General features: G+C 39.9%; 1 protein-coding gene across 18 annotated transcripts in view; it reads left to right on the forward strand.

Moving 5' to 3' along the window:
• FAM172A (family with sequence similarity 172 member A) overlaps nt 1-20,996 on the forward strand; it is a 523,432-nt gene that overhangs the window by 151,808 nt on the left and 350,628 nt on the right. For all 18 annotated transcript variants that reach the window (XM_033179131.1, XM_033179140.1, XM_033179122.1 and 15 more), the window contains one exon: nt 15,562-15,627. In XM_033179131.1, the coding sequence (XP_033035022.1) occupies nt 15,562-15,627 (66 nt within the window). The remainder of the gene's footprint in view (nt 1-15,561; nt 15,628-20,996) is intronic.

A 20,996-nucleotide genomic window follows, 5' to 3' on the forward strand; every position in this document is an offset into this window, starting at 1 on the left:
CATTTCAGAATTTTTATTCTGGTTAGGACACATTGCTGGGGAACTAGTGGGATCATTTAGAGATGATGAAACACTCTGGCTTTTTGTATTGCCAAAGTTCTTGCACTGTTCATTCTCATCTAAAGAGCTACTTCTGTTTTTCTTTTTAGTTTGCTATCATTTGGATGGGGCGTCTTCATTTGGTATTCTTTTTTCCCTTGTGGGTATGACTGTGGTATGTATTGTTTGAGATTGATTGGATTTGTTTCTGGGTGCTTTAAGAGTGCCAAGGCTCTATATGGGTTTCTTGGATATAGATAGGTTTGTTAACTGGCTTTCTCAGATGTTGCTTGTTTTAGCAATGTGATTTTGTTTGGTCGTGTATTTTAGGCTACAGTCAGTAGGTAGCACTTAATTTTAAGAGCTGGTTGTGGGTGCAGGAGCAGAGGCAATGGAGAAGTGTGAAAAGCACCCTCCCCTAGCCAGTGTTCACCTTCAGTAGGGGTGGAGCCACTGGAGAAACTCAAGAAGTTGTCTCTTTAAGTCCATGCTCATAAACCCTGGCAGGAAAAGCCTTTGCTAAGTCTACAACAGTGATCTGAGAAAAGGGGCAGGGAGGCGAGAGATTACTTCCCCCATCCTTGTCCATTCAGAGGCTTTGGTGGGTGATTCCTTCAGCAACTGGCACTATTCTTGCATTTCCTTTGACCCAGGGAGGACTTTGGCAGGATTCGCTCCCTACTCCTTCAGTGGCAGACCATGCCAAGGATTAGATTTCTAAGAGTGAGATCTGCCTCCCTTCTGCTCCTGAGACCTGATGGGGCACTATCCCCTATTTATTGGTATATTTTAAATTGAGGAATCCAACCAATTATTAAGTTACATACTGAATACAAAGATATTGAAGCCTCTGCCTCTCAAAATAAATGGTATGGGGATTTTAAATTGTATTTTTATTAATCATAATGAGCAAAGTGAAACTGAGTAACACAGAATAGATGGAATAAATATTGTATTTTTGTTTTATTTATTTATTTATTTATTTACTGAGATGGAGTCTTGCTCTTGTTGCCCAGGCTGGAGTGCAATGACACTATTTCAGCTCACTGCAATTTCCGCCTCCCAGGTTCAAGTGATTCTCCTGCCTCACCCTCCCAAGTAGCTGGGATTACAAGCATGCACCACCATGCCTGGCTAATTGTATATTTTTAGTAGAGTAGAAACAGCCATGTTGGCCAGGCTAGTTTTGAACCCTTGACCTCAGGTGATCCACCTGCCTCGGCCTCCCAAAGTTCTGGGATTACAGGTGTGAGCCACCATGTCTGGCTAAATATTGTGTTAAAAGCAAAAGTTTATCCTCAAAATAGTTTTAAACTTTCAATATAGTAAGAGCTTATAATATCAAACTTCATTTACATTTGTGATATACAGTAGTGTGATAAGTCAGATTGCCTGTTCTGACTCCTTTGGGCTCATTTGTGAAATCAGGGCTTCCTAAGCAAATGAATAATGTTAAAAGAAGATGCTTATGTAAAAGTAAACTATTTTCAACTGTTTTGTAAGTATCCATTTAATGTAAACATGATGTATGTAATTATTTCAAGCAGAAAACAGGGTGTTATTATCATTTAAGTATACTCATTATAAATGACTTAATTTCATTCTGCCATTTAGAACCAGATTTCTACTAGGCAATGGTTTATTATCCCAAGGCTCTTTTTTTTTTTTTTGAGACGGAGTCTTGCTCTGTCGCCCAGGCTGGAGTGCTGTGGCCGGATCTCAGCTCACTGCAAGCTCCGCCTCCCGGGTTTACGCCATTCTCCTGCCTCAGCCTCCCGAGTAGCTGGGACTACAGGCGCCCGCCACCTCACCCGGCTAGTTTTTTTGTATTTTTTAGTAGAGACGGGGTTTCACCATATTAGCCAGGATGGTCTCGATCTCCTGACCTCGTGATCCGCCCGTCTCGGCCTCCCAAAGTGCTGGGATTACAGGCTTGAGCCACCGCGCCCGGCCCTAAGGCTCTTTACAAATTGTTTCTTTTCTTTTTTTGGTTGTGGGGAGAATCAAACCCCAGTGTTCCACATAACAGGTAGGTATACTTACTGCTATACAAGCATGGAAAAAAGGGTTTATTTTTAAATATTTTAAGCATTTAAAAGTTATTTTTCTTTTAAAATGTTTCATATGTTTAAAAACCTTTTAAAAAATATTTCTTTTAATGTTTTAGTTCATATTTTACTAATTCAGGTACTTACTGAGTCTGTTTTCTTGGTTGAAAGAGGCATAAAAATTTTACAGATATATTTAAATATTTTAGAGTTTCTCTTTTGGTTCAGTTCATCCATGTGTACATTTAAAGTCAGGATTCTCTTAGCATTGACGTGTCATCTATAGGGATGGGTATGACTGGTGATATATGGGTATTGGTGTTTTATGTCTTGGGCTGATGTTCTTAATCTCCTAATAGGCCTAATATAGACTTTTTTTTTTTAATCTTATGTAGTTAATAAAGTTGTAAAATAAAAATTGTTATTGCTATGAATCAATAAGTCCAAATTTAGTTTGTTACTATTGAGAGATTTCTGAGGAAGAAAGAATGAAAGCTTGAATATCTGGTAATAAAATAAACTTTGTTTGTGTTTAGTTAAAATATTTATATTATTTACCTTACCTATGCAGTAATATATATTATGTATTACATTTTATTTCCAGGATCTGTAGTACCTTCTAGGAGGCTTCTTAATGTCACTTTTCCCCACCTCCTTAAATTATAACCAGCTAGAATAATTTCAGTGCTGTTACTGGACTAAAGGTTATCATTGCTGGCTTCTTATTTAATTAAAGACCAGAAGTAATGCTGAGATGAATGAAGAACATGATAAGCACATAGTAAGTGCTTAATAAATGCCAAAAGTAAATTCATAGTAGGATGAATATAACCCTTCTGTTGGAAGTGTTCCATGGAGAAGTGATTTTTATTATACTTCATTTTCCTTATTTCTGTGTTTTATTTCATTGATCATCCCTGCTCTCCTTTTAACAATTTTCTTTAATCCCTACATGCAGAAACTCAGAGCTAGAAAAATTAGAGTCAGACTCTTAATTCCTTGAGGGCATTACTGTATTAGTAGTCAGGAGATTTATTCCATGAATATATAATCTTAAAATTATTTTTCTGTCACTTCCATTGTGGATTCACTTAACTTTTATCTTTATGGCAACATCTTAGGAATCAGAAGAAATTCAGGAAAATTGCCAGGTGTAGCAGATTTTTCTTTCCAGTGTTTCTTTCAAATGACACTAGACACTACACCTCTTCATGTGTGGTACAAAGTACCTTATAACAGTATAATCAGTTCTTCTCTCTTGTCACTTATAACATTGCTGACATTCATTCTGCTTATCTGTAATCACAAAATACATTGTTGCTGTTATTATTTTAAACAAACTGTTATCTGTTAGATCAAATAAGAATAATAAAATATTTTATTTTACCTTCATTTCTTTCTTGTCTAACACTCTTGTTTCTTTGTGTTGATCCAAATTCCTGACCCCTGTAATTTTTGTTTTCTCTGAAATAAGTTTTAACGTTTCTTGTGAGGCAGATCTACTGGCAAAAAAAAGAAAAAAAAAAAGAAAAAAGAAAAAAATCCCTAAACTTGTATTTGCCGCAGAAAGTCTTTATTTCTTCTTCACTTTTTGAAGGTTAACTTTGCAGGATACAGAATTCTGGGTTGGTGGGGTTTCTTTCAACACTGAGTAATTCACTCCTCTGTCTTCTTGTTTCCATAGTTTTTAAGAGAAGTCCAATGTAATTCTGATCCTTGTTTCTCTGTAAGTAAATTTCCACCCTTCCCCCACCAGCTTCTTTTAAGATTTTCACTTTGGCAAGGTATAGGTTTTTTTGTTTGGTTGGTGACTTGTTTTTCTAAGACCACCAGAGCGGGCACAAAAGAACCAGCGACTAGGCAAGTGTAGGAGCAAAACTGCAAGTTTATTTTGGTCACCTAGCTTCAGGGGAAGAAGGTGGGTGGGGAGAGGTCTGTCGGCCTCCGGCAAATGAGGCCCACAGAGTCGCCCGTGTAGCTCTGGGACGGAGTTCCGACAGTCCCGACCGCAGTGGGGAAGCTGGGAAGTCCGTGCGTGGCATTCGTCCGGAGAGGCTTTTCTAGGAGTGGGAGGGCGATAGGCGGGGCACGGGCGTGTCGGGGGCGTTCTGCAGGTGTGACCAGGTAAATCTTGGTCTCTTCGGATTGACATCACCTGGCGCATGCCTAGTTGGTCTGCACCTTCCCAGGTCGCTGGCTGCATTTTTGCACACGCGGGAAAAGCTGGGGGATGAAGAACCCGGAAGTGCACCATCTTGCCTCCGTTCATCCAAACAATCCAACCTTTTATTGATAATAGTGATAAAGGGGCGCCGTGGTCTGTCTGGCTACTTCCTGCTGTTAAGGGGCGCTGTTAAGGTCGGGGCCCATGGTTGGCATTTGGACGTACGGATGAAGAATAAAATAAGGCACAGTATTAGTATAGGAACGAGGAATGGAAGCATTTGTTGGAATAGGGGCAAAACCCAGAAGGAAGGTCCCAGCAAGGTTGAGGTATTAAGGTTCTGTATCTCAGTTTTTATTTTATTGAGGGTTTGAATGTTAGTGTCTACTAGGCCTGACTTGCTAACATAATAGCAGCACTCTTCTCCAAGGAAGGGACAAGTGCCTCCTTTTTCAGCTGTAAGCAAGTCTAGGGCTCGCCTGTTTTGGGAAGCTACCTGGGCTATTGCGGTAGTTCGGCGCTGCCGGGAGGCCAGGCTTTCAGCTGATTCCAATAACCAGAGGGAGGAAAACAGCCCGTTTTTGACGGAAGTGGCGTAGTGGCATGGAAGGTTCCTGGAAAAGCTCTGCTACTTCTGCCTGGCTGTATAAAGTTAGACTGGGGACCAAGGACACGGGGACATAGAGGGATCAGTTAATGGCTGTATGGTTAAGAGTTTTAGAGAGAGACCAGTTGTGTTGAAGGCCATGGGCAGGGGGCTGCCAATAGGCGAGGGCCTTCTAAAGCCTCACAGAGGAAGCAGTGGCAGAGATTGGTTATATTCACAGTGTAGGTTAAGTTTAGCCTTTGGCGGATAAGTGTGAGCCATGAGAAGGGGGTCTCTATTGTGCGGAGAGAAGTTTGATAGCCTTAAGGAAGACAACTGGCAGAACTATGTACTACTGAGTGTGTTCGGCTGTCTTGTGGCCAAGTTTCAGTGATGAGAAAAAAAAATTGCCATACAGTAGGCGGAATAGCAAAGGTCTGAGTGTATGAGTGAAACAGCAATATAAGTATAAAATGAGACTTCATTTTCAGTGTAGTCACGGAGTGTCCCTTGCCACTGGAGATGTTCGATGAAGGTTAGGAGATGGGAAAACCACTGCTGTGGACTATTGCCTGGAGGTAGATATGGGTCTGGGGTTATGTATTGAAAGTCTGATAGGTTTATGTAGAGGATGGTGAGAAAGCGAGCTAAGCCCCAGGGGTCAGGGAGCATGAACTAGTTAAAGTTTTGTAAGTTTGAGGCGAGTGGGGGAAAGTTGAACTGATGTCCACTGATTGTTCCCGGTGGGGGCCCTTTTTAGCTGGGAAATATGAATCCAATGCGTGTGTCCTAGGAGTTTTGCTGCTGTATGTGTAGACAGGAGGACAATGTATGGGCCTTTCCACCTGGGCTGTAAGTCTTTGGCTTGGATATCTTTTATGTATACTTGGTCTCTGGGACTGAGGGAGAGATGTGGGGTGTAGGCATCTGTTGGAGGAGGGTGTGCTAACTCAGCGTGTTGTCTTAGGAGTTGTCTGAGAAGAGTGAGATATGGGAGGTAGTTCGCCAAAGGGGCTGGCAGGGAAGGTATTTGTTGGAGGGTTAGGGGCCGTCCGTAGACTAATTCAAACGGACTGAGGCCTGTTGGGCTTCGGGGTGCTGCCCACAGCCAGGTCAGGGCTAAGGGAAGGAGAGTTACCCACGACTGCCGGGTTTCGATTGAGAGTTTGGTGAGCTGCTGTTTGATGAGTCCGTTAGCCTTTTCTACCTTACCAGAAGACTGAGGCCTATAAGGGATGTGGAGTTTCCAGGTGATGTGTAGGAGGGCTGCCACCTGTTGGACTACCTTAGAGATGAATGCTGGACCATTGTCGGATTGAAGAGTGACCGGGAGGCCAAACCTAGGAATAATATGTTCAGTGAGTATAGAGGCAACAATGTTAGCGGTTTCTCTGTGGTAGGATAGGCCTCGATCCACCCTGAAAAGGTGTCCACAAGGGTTAAGAGGTGTTTGAATTTTTTATGTCTTGGCATATGTGTGAAATCAATTTGCCAATCTTCACCTGGTTGGTGTCCTCTGAGTTGATGGCTGGGATGGGGATTACGCAATGCACCTTGAGGATTTGCCTTTAGGCAGGTAGAGCACTGCTGTTGATTGTAAGTAAGTGTTTTTGTAGTGTTGGACAGTGGAGGAGGGGATTTAGGAAATCATATAAGGCTTTGGGTCCTATATGTAAAGAATTATGTATGTCTGTTAGAATGGTATGGAGTTGTGTTTCAGGAATAACTAGTTTGTTATCAATATATATCCAGTCACCTGTAGTTAGTTTGGCTGTTGGATTTTGTAATAGCTTAGCCTTTTCTTCCTGAGTGTAATTAGGGGCATACTGGGGGAGAGAAAACAGGCAGAAGGAGGCTTAGGGGTGGAAAATCCGGTGGCTGACTTGGCAGTGACGTCAGCGAAATTGTTGCCAGCTGCTACCGGGTTAGATGAAGTTTGGTGCCCTTTACAATGTATAATGGCTACCTTGGAAGGTGCTGACAGTGCATCTAGTAGTTTGAGTATTTGGTTTTTGTTAATAATAGGGGTACCGCCGTGGTTAAAAACCCTCTCTCTTCCAGATGACTGAATGGGTGTGTGCGATTAAAAAAGCATATTTCGAATCTGTGTATATGTTTACTGTTTTTCCTTTTGATAGTAGGAGTGCCTTGGTTAGTGCAGTGAGTTCTACCTGCTGTGATGTGGTCCCTTGTGGTAGGGGTTTTGCCTCTAAAACTGTGGAAGAGGTAACTACTGCATATCCTGCCTGTCTGTTTCCTTGAGGGTTGATAAAGGAGCTGTCATCCACAAATACGGTCAGTTGTGCATTCTGAAGGGGTTGGTCATGCAAGTGTAGGTGGCTGGGGGGTTGAGCCTCCAGGACCTCAGGACAAGAATGTTTAGTATGGGGTGGTTTAAGAGAGTCTGGCAGTAAAGTGGCTGGATTTAGAGAGGAGCAAACTTCTAAAGTAACAGTGGGGTCTTCTATGAATAAGAGATGGAAAAGTTGGAGCCGGGATGGAGTTAAGTGGCTAATACTTTTATGAGAGATGAGATCCTGAAGACGGTGTGTGGAGAAGACTGTTAGATTACTGCCTCTAATGAGCTTTTTTGCTTCCTGGGTCAGGCAGGCTGCCGCTGCTAACGCACGCAGACAGGGTTGCCAGCCTTGTACAGTTGGGTCTAGCTGTTTGGATAGATAGGCCACAGGACGGTGGGTGTTACCGACAGGCTGGGCTAAGAGACCAACTGCCACTTTCTGCCTTTCATCTGTAAAGAGTTGAAAGGACGCTGGAAATCAGGCAGTGAGAGAGTGGGTTGTGAGAGAAGGCAAGCTTTTAAGTGGGTGAAATGAGTCGAGATTAACTTGGGGTTGGATAAAGGCCCATGTGGGGTTTCTTTAACTGTGGCGTATAAAGGTTTGGCTAGGATTCCGAAATGGGGATCCAATGTCTGAAGAAACCTATTAGACCTAGGAAGGATTGAATTTCTTTTGCATTTTGAGGGGGAAGAAGGTTACGTATTAGGGCCATGCGGTCAGTAGTTAGTGACCGGGTTGTTGGGGTGATTTCAATTCCTAAGTATATGACGGTTTGGCAAGAAATTTGGGCCTTGTGTTTAGATACTCTATAACCTAATGAGCCTAAATGGTTGAGGAGAGTTGCAGTGTCTAGAAGAGAGTCTTGTTCGGTAGGGCTACAGATTAGGAGATCATCTACATACTGCAGAACTTTGCTATTAGTGAGAGGGCAGGAGGCAAGGTATTTTGCTAAGGCCTGACCAAAGAAATGGGGGCTGTCCCGGAACCCTTGTGGGAGGACTGTCCACGTCAGTTGAGTGGAGGTATGTGTGTCTGGGTCCTCCCATGTGAAAGCAAAAAGGAACTGGCAGTCTGTGTGTAGGGGTATGGTAAAGAAAGCATCCTTAAGGTCTAGCACAGTAAAATAAGTAGAATTGGTGGGGATATGGGACAGAAGGGTATAAGGGTTGGGAACTACAGGGTGCGTGGGACGGGTGGCTTCATTGACTAGCCGAAGATCCTGTACTAACCTATACGTTCCATCTGCCTTTTTAACCGGAAGTATTGGAGTGTTACAGGGGGAATGTGTGCGGACAAGAATGTGTTGGCTAAGTAGTCGCGTGATAATTGGCTTTAAACCTTGTAGATGTGTCGGAGAGAGAGAGAATTGGGGGCGGTTTGGGAAACGAGTGGGATCTTTGAGCTTGACGAGAACTGGTGGGTGGTGGGCAGCTATGACCGGGGTGGAAGTGTCCCACACTTGAGGGTGTACAGAAATAGGGAAGATGGGGGGTGGGGGCGATATAGAAGGAGCATGTGCGCTTGCACAAAGCATGAGCAACAGGTCATGAGGGGGTTTAAGGGGAGTGGATGGGTTGGTGGGAATGTATATGGAGGCCTTTACGGTGCTCAGGATGTCTCGGCCTAGTAAGGGGGTAGGGCATGAGGGTATAATGAGGAACGAGTGCGCAAAGTAGTTGTTGGCCAGGCAGCAACTGAGGAGTGGAGTTTTTCGTGGGGTGGATGGCTTCCCGTCTACTCCTACTACAGAGATTTCGGATGGAAGGCTAGGTCCAGAGAAGGACGGCAAAACAGAATAGGTAGCCCCGCTATCTATTAAAAAATTAATTGTCTTACCCGCTACCAGGAGAGTTACCCGCGGCTCGGCGAGGGTGATGGGGGTCCCCGAGTCTCGGCACCTTCAGTTGTAGTTGTCGTCCAGATGTAGGAGCTGGAAGGAGCTCCCAGGATCCTGGGAAAGGGGGTCACGTGGAGACGCAGCACCTGTTCTCAGGGTGGGGCAATCAGACTTCCAGTGTCCTCTCTGCTGGCAAGCAGGGCAGGGGGCTGCTGGTGGACGAGGGTTAGGGCATTCATTGGCCCAATGTCCTGACGCCTTGCACTTGTAGCAAGGCTGCGTTGGGACTCGGGGACCTTGCGGACACCTGTTGGCATAGTGTCCTGCCTTGCCGCACTTACAGCAGGCTCCTTTCGTGGCCTTGGAGTCTGTGGGGTGTGTGCTCTCTGGTCTGGGGTTACAACTGGGCTGTAAAGCCGCTGCTAGGAGCTGGGCCTTCTGTTTGAGGTGTGCCTGTTGCACTGCCTCAGCCGTCTCCTCTCTGGAGTTATAGACCTTAAAGGCTAATTTAACCAGGTCTTGTATTGGTGCCTGAGGACCATCCTCTACCTTTTGAAGTTTCTTACGAATGTCAGGAGCTGATTGAGAAATGAAATAAGACGCCAAAATGGTGGCCCCTGTGGGGGGGGCCGGATCTAACCGGGTATATTGGGTTAGAACCTCAGTCAGCTATTTAAGAATGCGGCTGGATTTTCTTCTGGATTTTGAATAATTTCTTTTAATTTGTTAAAATTTACAGTTTTGTTTGAGGCTGCTTGCATACCAGCCAACAAACACTGAACCATTATGTCTCGCCTACGGCACCCAGGCTGGTTTGCTTGGTAGTTCCAGTCTGGGTCTGCCGAGGGGACTGCTTGCTCCCCTAGTGGGATGGCGGCGTCAGTTAAATGTAGTTGGTTCGCGTGCTGCCTGGCGGCAGCTAGGATGCGCTCTTGCTCCTCAGGGTTTAGGGTGGAGGTTAGGATAACCTGGAGGTCATGCCAAGTTAAGTCATAGGCCTGACAAAGGTATCTAAATTCCTTTATGTAGATGGTGGGATTAGCTGAGAAATCCCCTAAACGCTTCTCAATTTTGGAAAGATCGGCCAATGAAAAAGGGACATGTACTCTGACTACCCCCTCCGCCCCAGCCACCTCTTGCAAAGGCGCTAACACTGTAGGAGGGTGTGGACAGAGATAGGGGACTCAAGACAGCCTGTTGGGGGCCCCGAAGGAGGCACGGGACCGAGTGGATTACTAGTAGATAAGGAGGAGGAAGGAGGAGTCTGGGCAGGAAGGGCGGGGTTGGAGAGAGCAGGGAGAGAAGGAGGAGTATAGGGCAGGTCGGAACGAGAGCATAAGGCCCAAAAGCCTTGTATGTAATTAATTTCAGACCACTTGCCTAGCCACTGGCAGAAATTGCTGAGGTCGATCACGCCACAGTGGAAAGGAAAATTAACCGCTTCCTCCTAAGGTCTTGTTCGAGCTGTAAGGTTTTTAAATTGGCTAGGAGGCACCCTAAGGGGGTGCCCTTTGGAAATTTGGACTAGGGGGTTTCCCGTTTGTTTCCTCTTTACCGACACAATGGACACAATGGAAATGGAAATGGATTCCTGCCTGGCTTCAAAGCGTCCTTTGGAACCAGCAGAGACAGACTGGAGGCTCATGGAGCCAAAGTGGAGATTACCTTCAGGCGGACGTCTCCGTCCTGAACGGGTCTCCCAACCACTTGGTGGCTCAAAATGGACCTCGGACCTGCGCAGGATTTTGGCCGAGGGAGGTAAAGAGGAGACAAGGGCACTTACCCCAGAGAGGCTGTGAGAGTGAGGGAAGCGGGTCTCAGGTCCTGGTCCGTCTGCGGCGTGGAACGAGGAGGAGGAGGAGGCTCCCCAGACCCTGGGGGCCTTGAGGAGGGGTCTCCTCCCGGGTTTTGGCACCAACTGACTTGTTTTTCTAAGACCACCAGAGCGGGCACAAAAGAACCAGCGACTAGGCAAGTGTAGGAGCAAAACTGCAAGTTTATTTTGGTCACCTAGCTTCAGGGGAAGAAGGTGGGTGGGGAGAGGTCTGTCGGCCTCCGGCAAATGAGGCCCACAGAGTCGCCCGTGTAGCTCTGGGATGGAGTTCCGACAGTCCCGACCGCAGTGGGGAAGCTGGGAAGTCCGTGCGTGGCATTCGTCCGGAGAGGCTTTTCTAGGAGTGGGAGGGCGATAGGCGGGGCATGGGCGTGTCGGGGGCGTTCCGCAGGTGCGACCAGGTAAATCTTGGTCTCTTCAGATTGATATCACCTGGCGCATGCCTAGTTGGTCTGCACCTTCCCGGGTCGCCGGCTGCATTTTCACGCGTGTGGGAAAAGCTGGGGGGATGAAGAACCCGGAAGTGCACCATCTTGCCTCCGTTCATCCAAACAGTTGGTTTTATTTATCCAGCTTGATGTTCCCTTCACTTCCTGGATCTGTTATTTTTTGTCTGTCATTAATTTTGGAATATTCTCAGCCATTATTGCTTCAAATATTTTCTCTGTTTCTTCTGTCTTCTCCTTGTATTCTCATTATGCATAAGTTACACCTTGTGTGATTGCCCCTCTATTCTCTGATATTCTGTATTGTCTTTTCATTCTTGTTTTCTCTTTGCATTTACATTTTGAGCATTTCCATTAACTTATCTTCAAGCTCATTGAGTCTTTCCTTGGCCGTGTCCAGTCTACTAATCAGCCTATCAAACCCAGTCTTCATTTTTGTTACAGTGGTTTTGATCTAACATTTCCTTTGGATTGTACCTTGGTTTCCATGTTTCTCCTTACGTTACCCATCTGTTCTGTATGTGGTGCACTTTTTCCAGTAAAGCGTTATCATATTACAGTTGTTTTAAATTCGTAGTCTGATGATTCCACTATCTCTGCCGTATCTGAGTCTAGTTCTGATGTTTGGTTTGTCTCTTCAGATCATGGGGGTTTTGTTTGTCTGTTTTTGCCTTTTAGCAGCCTGGTAATTACTTGTTGAAAGCCTGATATTATATATAAGGTGAAAGGAACTGAAGTAAATAGGTCTTTAGTGTGAGATTTTATGTTTATTTGGCTAGGCATTAGGTTGTGTTTATTGTTTGCTTTAGCTGCATGTCAGAGGCTTTTTGTTTTTGTCTCCTCTGTTGTCTTTGGGCTTTTCTAGGGTCCTTAAAACGGGCCTGAATTTTAGAGTTACTTTAGTTGTAATCCCCTGGTATTTTATAGGGACTCTATTGATATGATGGTAACTTAGGGTAGATGGGGAGATATTCTATAGTCCTCTCTTAGGTCTCATCTCTTAAGTGAGCTGGAGTTGGGCGTTTCCCTTCCCCCCAGGTCAGCTAAGTTCTGATAAAATAGTTTCTCTTGAACTATTTCAGGCATTATTAAAAACAATAGAGAGCTCTGGAGTATTTTTAAATGGTTACTCTTTCCCTTCCCCAGCCAGAAACAAGAGAGAGTTTTTATGTAGTCTTCAGTGAGAACCTAGTAGCCCTCCTGGAATAGAACTCATAAAAATTTGTCCACTCCCGCTTAAGGTTGAACCTCCTCCTAGTTTTTAACTCTTAAGCTAGTCCACACCCTGCCAGCAGTTCCTCCATTGCAGTTTAAAGTGTTCTTACATTAGTACTGGCTTCAGCTGAGGTACCCTGTAAACTGATTTTATATCTGCTTGTCTGGTCTCTCCATTTTCAGGGAAGCAGTTTGCTCTGTGGCCTCATTTCTCTGATGGATCTAATCAGAGTTGTTGACTTTCAGTTTTTTCAGCCTTTTTTCTTTTGTAAGGTCAGTAGTACCTACTTCCAAGCTCTATATACATCAGACCAGACAACGGAAGTTCTGTTTCTTATTAGAATGAAAACATAATTTTAGAGCCTGCGTAGTCTCTTAAGCCTTTTCTTTTCCATCTATAAACACAGCTCCTAGTGAACATTTGAACACAGATGACATTTGGAAAGAAATACTTTTTTCATCTCCTTTTTGAAATTATCTTTTCATTTTTTGATTTTTCTAAATGCAGAGTGCAGTTCTATGCAATCTGGAAGGCAATGAATGAGTCCTTGATGCTTTCTTCCTAAGCCTTGATTTAGCAATTAGAAAACTTTTTTTTTTTTTTAAATCTTGAACTTGTATCTCCCTCAAAAGATGTAGACAGGATGGACAGAGAGGAGAATTCATGTACAATTTTAAGTATCTTCTGTTTCCCAGAGTATCCTGTGAATACAAGAAGGAATAAAGGTAGGAGACCGAAATTATAGTGTTCTATAAGTAAATGTGTAACAGACAGGTAACGATATTTGAGTAGTATGTTAGACAATGATATTCAGTCATGTCCAGAGGAAAATAGAGGTTGAGACACTGCCATACCTTGGAGGGTTGGGATGAGGCCGTGAGAGTTACCTGAAGGAGTTGACATGTGATCTGTATTTTGGAGGATGACTAGATCTGAGGAGAGCATGCTGAACATGGAGAATTGCCTATAAGATAGACGATTTCATCTATGGTTGCTTTTTTCCTGTGTTAAGGATTTGGAGATCAAAGCAAATTAGGCAAGTTAGGTAGTGTTTCCCTAACTCTTACTTGATATATAGTTTTATTACTTGGTTTAATATGTTAAAAATTCCAGACTTGCTCCATCGTGTATTTCAAAGCTAAATAAGCAATTTTTGAGTTTTGGATTATTTTATAATATCCTGTAGTATAAACATTGAGGATTAACTGATGGATCTAGTAAGAGCTGTTGACTTTTAGTTTGTGCAGCTTTTTTCTTTTTGTAAGGTCAGTAGTATTTAAATTTTTAAATCTCAGATTATGTGTCAAGTATTTTGCGTGGTGGTAGAATTCATTTGGATTAAGTTTCATTGGTTTTGTTGTTACTTCAAATGTAAGGATATTTTGTGATTTCCTAGATAGTAGAGTATTTTCAGAAATGTTAAACCACTCATTTTGCCAATCTTATTTAATCTATTTCTCTTAAAGCAACAGGTCATTATATAACTTTATACATATGTTTAGTCTGAACCTCCACATTTTTAGTTTACTCTTATAAGTCTACAGTACCACTACCTCCCAGTGAAAGTATAATCAACATAATTTTAACTGCTATGTTGAAACATAAGAATACTATTAGTTTAATAACTAGCATTTTATTACCTAGTTCTAATGTAGTATCATAGCTTTTGAAATTACTGTTACCAGCCAAGATAAAGCTGTTCTAGCATACATCTAATATACTGTTTCTAAAATGAAATGAATACGTATACATAGAAGAAAGAATTTTGGACTCCTTGAAGAAAGCAGGATAAAGAATCTATTTTAGATTACGAATACAGCACCAAAGCAATTGACATCTTAATTTTCTAAAAAAATCATCCTGTGATTTTGTTTCATAAAATTTGACTTTTAATTATGTTTCTGCTAAAATTATTCTCTGAGGTATTTTGCATAGATAACTTAAGACATTTTGGAGTGAAGAAACATTCCTTAAAGTGACCATTAGTACCACCTATTTAATATTTGTTTTTATTCCAGATATCTCTTTCCTTACTCTTTGCCTTCCTTAATAGAAATAGTATGTTAATTTTCTTTTGCTGCTATAACAAATTACTATAAACGTAGAGGCTTAAAGCAACATGAATTTATTATCTTGACAATTCTGTAGGTCAGAAGTCCCATATGAGTTTCACTGGGCTAAAATCAAGGTGTGAACAAGCTGTTTTTAGGATCTAGGGGAGAATTTGTTTACTACTTATGAGGGTTGCTGGCCAAATTCAGTTCCTTGCAGTTGTAGGACTGAGGTCTCATTTTCCTACTGCTGTAAACTGAAGGTTGTTCCACTTTATAAAAGCGACCACATTTCTTGGCTTGTCTCCTTCCTCCATGTTGAAAGCCAGCAATAGCCAGTTGAGTCACTTTGCATCTCTCTGACCCACTGTTCTTCTGTAATCTTCTACTTTTAAAGACATACACCACCCAGATAATCCTAGAAAATCTTGCCATTTCAAGGTTCTAAACTTTAGTTATATCTGTTGATTCATTTAATATGTAACATAACTTATTCACAGGTTCCAGGAATTAGAACATGGACATCTAGAGGAACTGTGCTTCTTCCTGGCATAAGCAGTGATATTGACAGGTCCCTGACTTTCTGGATGAGTTTTCCTTTTCTGTTGAGAATACCTCTGACTTTTTCCTCCTCGATTCAGTGAACACAAAAGAGGTGTTGAGATTCAGAGTCACTAAGGTGCCATTAATATATTAAATATAATGCCTGTAGGAAAATAATAGGGGAAACAAATTTTAGAAACACGGAAAAAAGAAAATACACTTTTAGAGTATTCTCTTGAAAAAGAGAAAGTCGTATATATTTTTGTTGATGTGTATTAATTGGTCCCAACCCTTAATACAAAGGTTCATAGTTATTCATATAGCAGCAGGAAGTAAACCATTATGGGTAATTAAGAGTCTCTTAATATAGTATAAAAGCATTCCAAGATGAAGAGATACTTACTCAGGGCAATAACTTGCAATCATTTACCAAAATTTATGTCAGTTTTGATAATGGATTACATTGGATCTTAATGTGTTATTTCTTTCCTACTTAGATCATCACGAAGTATGTATATGAGCTCCTGGAAAAGGATTGTAATTTGAAAAAAATATCTATTCCAGTAAGTCAAATTTTAAAGAAATGTTTATTTCAAATGTTTATTTCCAAGTAAAATAGTTTTTAATTCAGAAGAAAACTTTAGTTTTGGGTTGACTGTGATAAGTTTAAATGTTAAGGTTTTTTGTGTTGATAGTGATAATTTTAAATGCTTATTAGTATACCTCATCTCATTCTGCACAGTAGTTCTTATAAAGAATACTCTTCAGTATAAATGAAAAAAGTACCGATTTCTAGTCTCTTTGAAAATGATGACTCAATTAAAAGGATTACCCTTACCTGTACCCTTTCTCATTTCACTGATAATTTGTTTTTATTTATTTGTAGTAAACCAGTGAAATTTTTGTTACATTAAACATTCACTGTCTCTTTAAATATTTCTTGGTTTTTAAAAATATGTCTTATTTCTACACATAGTATGTTGTTTCCTCTACACATTCCCAAATTCATTCCTGGTGCATCCTGTTTCATAACACTGCTCCTTCCCTTTTTGGCAGAACATTTTTTTGAATTTTGCACATTTTGCCATTTCAGAGTGAAAAAGTTTGAGATTTGTTCTGAGACTCAAATAGTCAAAAAAAAGAACACAAACCCCTGTTTTTTAAATGTAAACCACAAAATATTAAGCTTTAAAACGAAGAGATTGTAATCATGTGTGAAATGGTGGTTGGACTAGATTGGAGGATCTTTGCTGTCCCTGACGACTTTATGATTTTATGATATATAAGAATCTGGGATACTTGCTGAAAGTAATTCATTTAAGGCACACTTTGCATATAGATAATTTTGTTTGCATGAAATGTTGCATGAGTTTAAAAAATTCTTTGGATAGTGCTATTTTATTATAAATTGGAGGGTTTGGGGATTTCTTAATATTGTCCCTCTCCAGAACTGATTCTGTAGTTCTTTTTTTAAAGGAAACTTTTTTATTTAATTTTCTGTAAGTAACCTCAAGTGCAAGATCACGTTATTAGTCACTCGCTCATTTATTCATTTATTCAACATATATTTATTTAAATGTTTTTTAGGTGATGGACACTGTTCCAAGTGCTTATGATGGATTAGTCAATAAAATATTATTCTGTGTAACAGCTACATCAACCCTTGGTTTATTTGGAAACTTTTCTTCCTTTAAAGTCAAGATTTTAGTACCTTTCTTTGAATGAATATGCCAGTCTTTTTTGGATTTAAACTTACTGTTTTAGTTTTGACTTTAGGCCTAGCATTTTACTTCATTTAAACTATATATTGAAATCTGGTCTTCTGGAAAGTCAGGATAGAATTTTGTCACTTTGCCAGTTTTCCTTTGTTGTTAATTTTGTTTCTTTCAGAGTTTCTGAAGAATGATATTTAAAGAGCATTAGGTTAATTTATTGATACAGCACAATGAATATTGAGTCTGTTATCTCTATAATGCTTCTAGTTCCAGGGAACCCTTAAACTCACTTCAGTCTCCAAATTTCTAGAACAAATCACAAAATAATTGGCTGTATACAGCATGTTATATGTTTAAGTTTCATTATTGATCTTTATAGATGGAAGGGAACTTTTTAATATGGATCAGATTATCCTTTGATTTTAAATTTGAAATGTAAAGCTAATAAGCAAGATAGATTTACTTTATGTGAAACTTAAGCATCATACCCATCTTTGGTTAATAAAGTTTCCCTTATTTTGTAAACTTAAAAAAGACTCTAAATTTTGTCTTAGGAAATTAGTATTTCCCTTTAAATTATCATGTATTTGGTATCGTTGTGACGCTTTTCTTCACAACTATTTTTTAATAGCTGTTATTTTTCTCCTGAGGTCTCTTAAATCTCAGAGTGAAAGTGGGTTTTTGTATGTGGGTGTGTGTAAATAGTTCTTTTTACTTAAAGAATACCATCAAACCTTTGTTTTTTCCCTCGTGATGAACTCTTTCAGTTTTATAGTTAAACTATTTTAAAAGGGGAAAAGAACCATTTTTTTTAAATGACAGCACTTTGTGGAACCCATGATTTGATTTGATAGTGAACAGTATGATCATGCCTATGTTTACCCCACATCTCTCATAAATAGGCATAAAGTATTCTCAATTATAGTAAAATATCTCATACTTGTATAGAACACTGGAGACATGAGTTAACAACTTCACTACAGATTTTCACTTAGTTTATTACATGCATCATGTTTCAGCAATTAATGGAGTTTGTGAGTATTCCACAATGAATTGGTAACTGCTAAAAATTGTTTGGTGCAGTCTCACCAACCAAAAGGTGTCTGAGGTTGATTTGTCAATAAAGTGAGGTGATTTGCTGGAATGACCATTATGTGTATTCCTTAATGAAAGCTTATTTAGCTTAATAAATTACCACTGTTTGAAGATAAATGGCCTTGGAACAGCCATATGTTCAAACTTAATTAGGTTAATGAAGAAGAAATTATTTTATTCATATAGATATATTACTATTTAAAATTAGCACCAGCTTAGAGAGTACATTGTAGTTACCATGTGCAGAATCAGAGTTCTAGGTAAACTGAGGTGTATATTAGCCAATGACCAGCTAAAATACTGCTCTTACCCCTTAATCATTAATATTATTACATTATTCATCTTAATTGTTGTTTTTCTTTAATATTTTGGCATTCTCATATTTTGAAAGTCAACTTTTCTCAGTGTTCAAGTAAAACTTTCATTTATTCATGGTTACCTTAATTTGTAGCCCCTTAAAAGTTCTCTAGCAGCATTTTTTTTTTAATGTGATTCCATTTTCCCTCTTTTTTCTGAGACAGAGTCTCACTCTGTTGCATAAGCTGAGTGCTGTGGTGCAGTCATGGCTTCGTGCAGCCTTGACTTCCTGGGCTCAAGCAATTCTCCAGTGTCAGCCTCCCAAGTAGCTAGGACTACAGGTGCGTACCACCATGCCCAGCTAATTTTGGATTATTTGTAGAGACAGGATCTCACTATGTTGCCCAGGTTGGTCTCGAACTCCTGGACTCTCAAGTGGTCCTTTATCAAGCAGCATTTTAATATAAAAAATATATTTCTATCATCTGAAAATAAGTTTCTTTCAGTTTTAAGTGATTACTGTGGACTTCAAAGTGCCAGTATTCCATTGCTTAAAAAATTGACTCAGTTTCTTGGTAACAGGGGACTTAGTCAAATAGGAAAAAAGAGACAGTGATCAGCACCTACTGGAATATCTGTACTACAGGTTTTTACATTAAGGTAAATAGGTATCCATCTCCATAACCATTCCAGGATCCATTAAGGCCTCACTGACCTTAAGAGACACTTTTCTTTGTGTGTGTTTAGACATACTGTTTGGAAATTGAATGACTAGAAACCCCTGTGGCCTCTTTCTTGTTATACACTGACAGCTTTGCCTTTCAGTTTTTTAATTTTGTTCTTATCATTATGACCTTTTTTATTTTTAAGCCTCTTTAACTGAGCAATTCTTCTATTTTCATATAATATTCCTAGGTAAAAGGGAATTTTTCTTCTTAGGTTTGGTTTTCCTGTGTCTCTCACCCACTTATCTTTCTTTGTGGCTTTAGTCATATTTATTGTCGTCATTATAATTTGTTTACTCTGGACATAGCATGTAGCTGAAGCTAATATGATTGTGTTATGTTTCATATCTCTCTTCCTGTATTTTTAGCTATTGCTAATAAAATTTTAGTTATGTCATTTTAATTCTTTAACATTGTATAGCTCTTGTAAAATTCTCTATAATTATGTACTAGTTTAATCTTCAGTGTATGCTTTCTGAACCAGGCAAGTATTATAACCATTTTAGACGATCCATTATTTAGTTAAATGCCTTGTATCTAAAGGAAGTCACTGGTGAGACTTGATAAGATTCCTTGTTCCAAAAGTTTATTGTTTTTGATTACTGAGTGCCTACAATGTGCTAGGTTTTGTTTTAGGTACTGAGACTGTAGGTGGATACAAACCAGAGAACTCTGTGCCTGCCTGGACTTACATTCTAGTGGAGGGAGCAGGCGGTGAATAAACACACTTGCAAAAATATAGAGTAAAGCATACAATATGTTAGATCTTGGTATGTGCCATGGAGGAAAATAAAACAGGGAAAGGGACTACAGAATTTTCAGGGACGTGTTTGGAATTTTAAATGTGGTAGTCAGGGAAGGCTTCAATGAAAAGGTGTTATTTCTTCTTGAAGCCCTGTGTCCATTGCTGCTCTTGCTGAAATAATTGCCATTTTTGCTCTGTTTGCACAAATGCCTAAGCCATCTCTTACTGAAACTAGCCTGATTGTTTTAGAAGTACAGATATTTTATTTTGTTTTTCTCTTCCTAAGTGTAACGACTGGGAATATTTAGAATTCAGGGCTTTTTTTTTTTTTTTTTTGGCATCTAGAGTTTTTGTATACTTCCTGTTTTGATAATTGTATGGAACATATACAGTTGCCAAAGTGAAGAGTTATTGCGTTACACAATATGTGGATTGACCTTTATGTGAGAGTGTGTAACCAGCCATCAGAATGGCAACTTCCTGTTTGATCTGGCTATCCAAAGGCTTCAATTTCCAGTCACTGGCCAGTGCTGATGTGGAATACCACTCGGTGGGTCATGGCATATGTAACAAAAGGTTGGGAAGTTATCTCTTCCTAAAAGTGTTTTGTGTCTTTCAAATGTAAATCATACATCATTTAGTTTAACAATCTAAATATTAAGTACAATCAAAATGGATTTACCTTTTATTCTGTAAGTAACTAGTTTATAAAGTAAGCTCATTGGAGTACATAATGTGGCTTTGTAAAAATAATTATTATATAATCCTGTGTTCACACTCTGAATGAAATTTGGAAGTCCGTTTACATAGATCAGGTAAGAATAGAATAGATGGTTCGTTTTTAAATAGTTACCTCTTCTTCCCTTTGAAAGTTTAGTGGTATTCCTGGCTGATATATTGCTATGATTTTCCAATATATCTATCTCCAATTTCAGTTTTCTATTTTTTATTATAGGTGCAAATATTTCTGTTATACAACTATAGACTTATAGTTGTGTGACCATGGGCAACTTATTTAAACTCTCTAAGCCTCAATTTCTTCATCTATAAATCAGCATAATAATAGTATCATCTAAATGGGTTGTTATTGAATGAGATAATGTTTTTAAAACAGGTAACATAGCAGCTAGATTATAGGAGGCACTAAAAAATAGTTATTTTTATTTACAATGATATTATAATACTAAATATACAGTAATAATGAAGAGAAATATATTACCAATATTTTTTATATTTTTGTATTTAAAATACTATCATGTCTTGTCCCATCCACCTAATATATAATTGTTAATTTCTACTGAATATTTTAATTTTGTGTTAAAGTTATTTTTTACTCCTATAATTCTATAGTAACC

Source organism: Trachypithecus francoisi, unplaced genomic scaffold (genome assembly GCF_009764315.1).
Source record: "Trachypithecus francoisi isolate TF-2019V2 unplaced genomic scaffold, Tfra_2.0 Lachesis_group2, whole genome shotgun sequence".
NCBI classification, from domain to species: Eukaryota; Metazoa; Chordata; class Mammalia; order Primates; family Cercopithecidae; genus Trachypithecus; species Trachypithecus francoisi.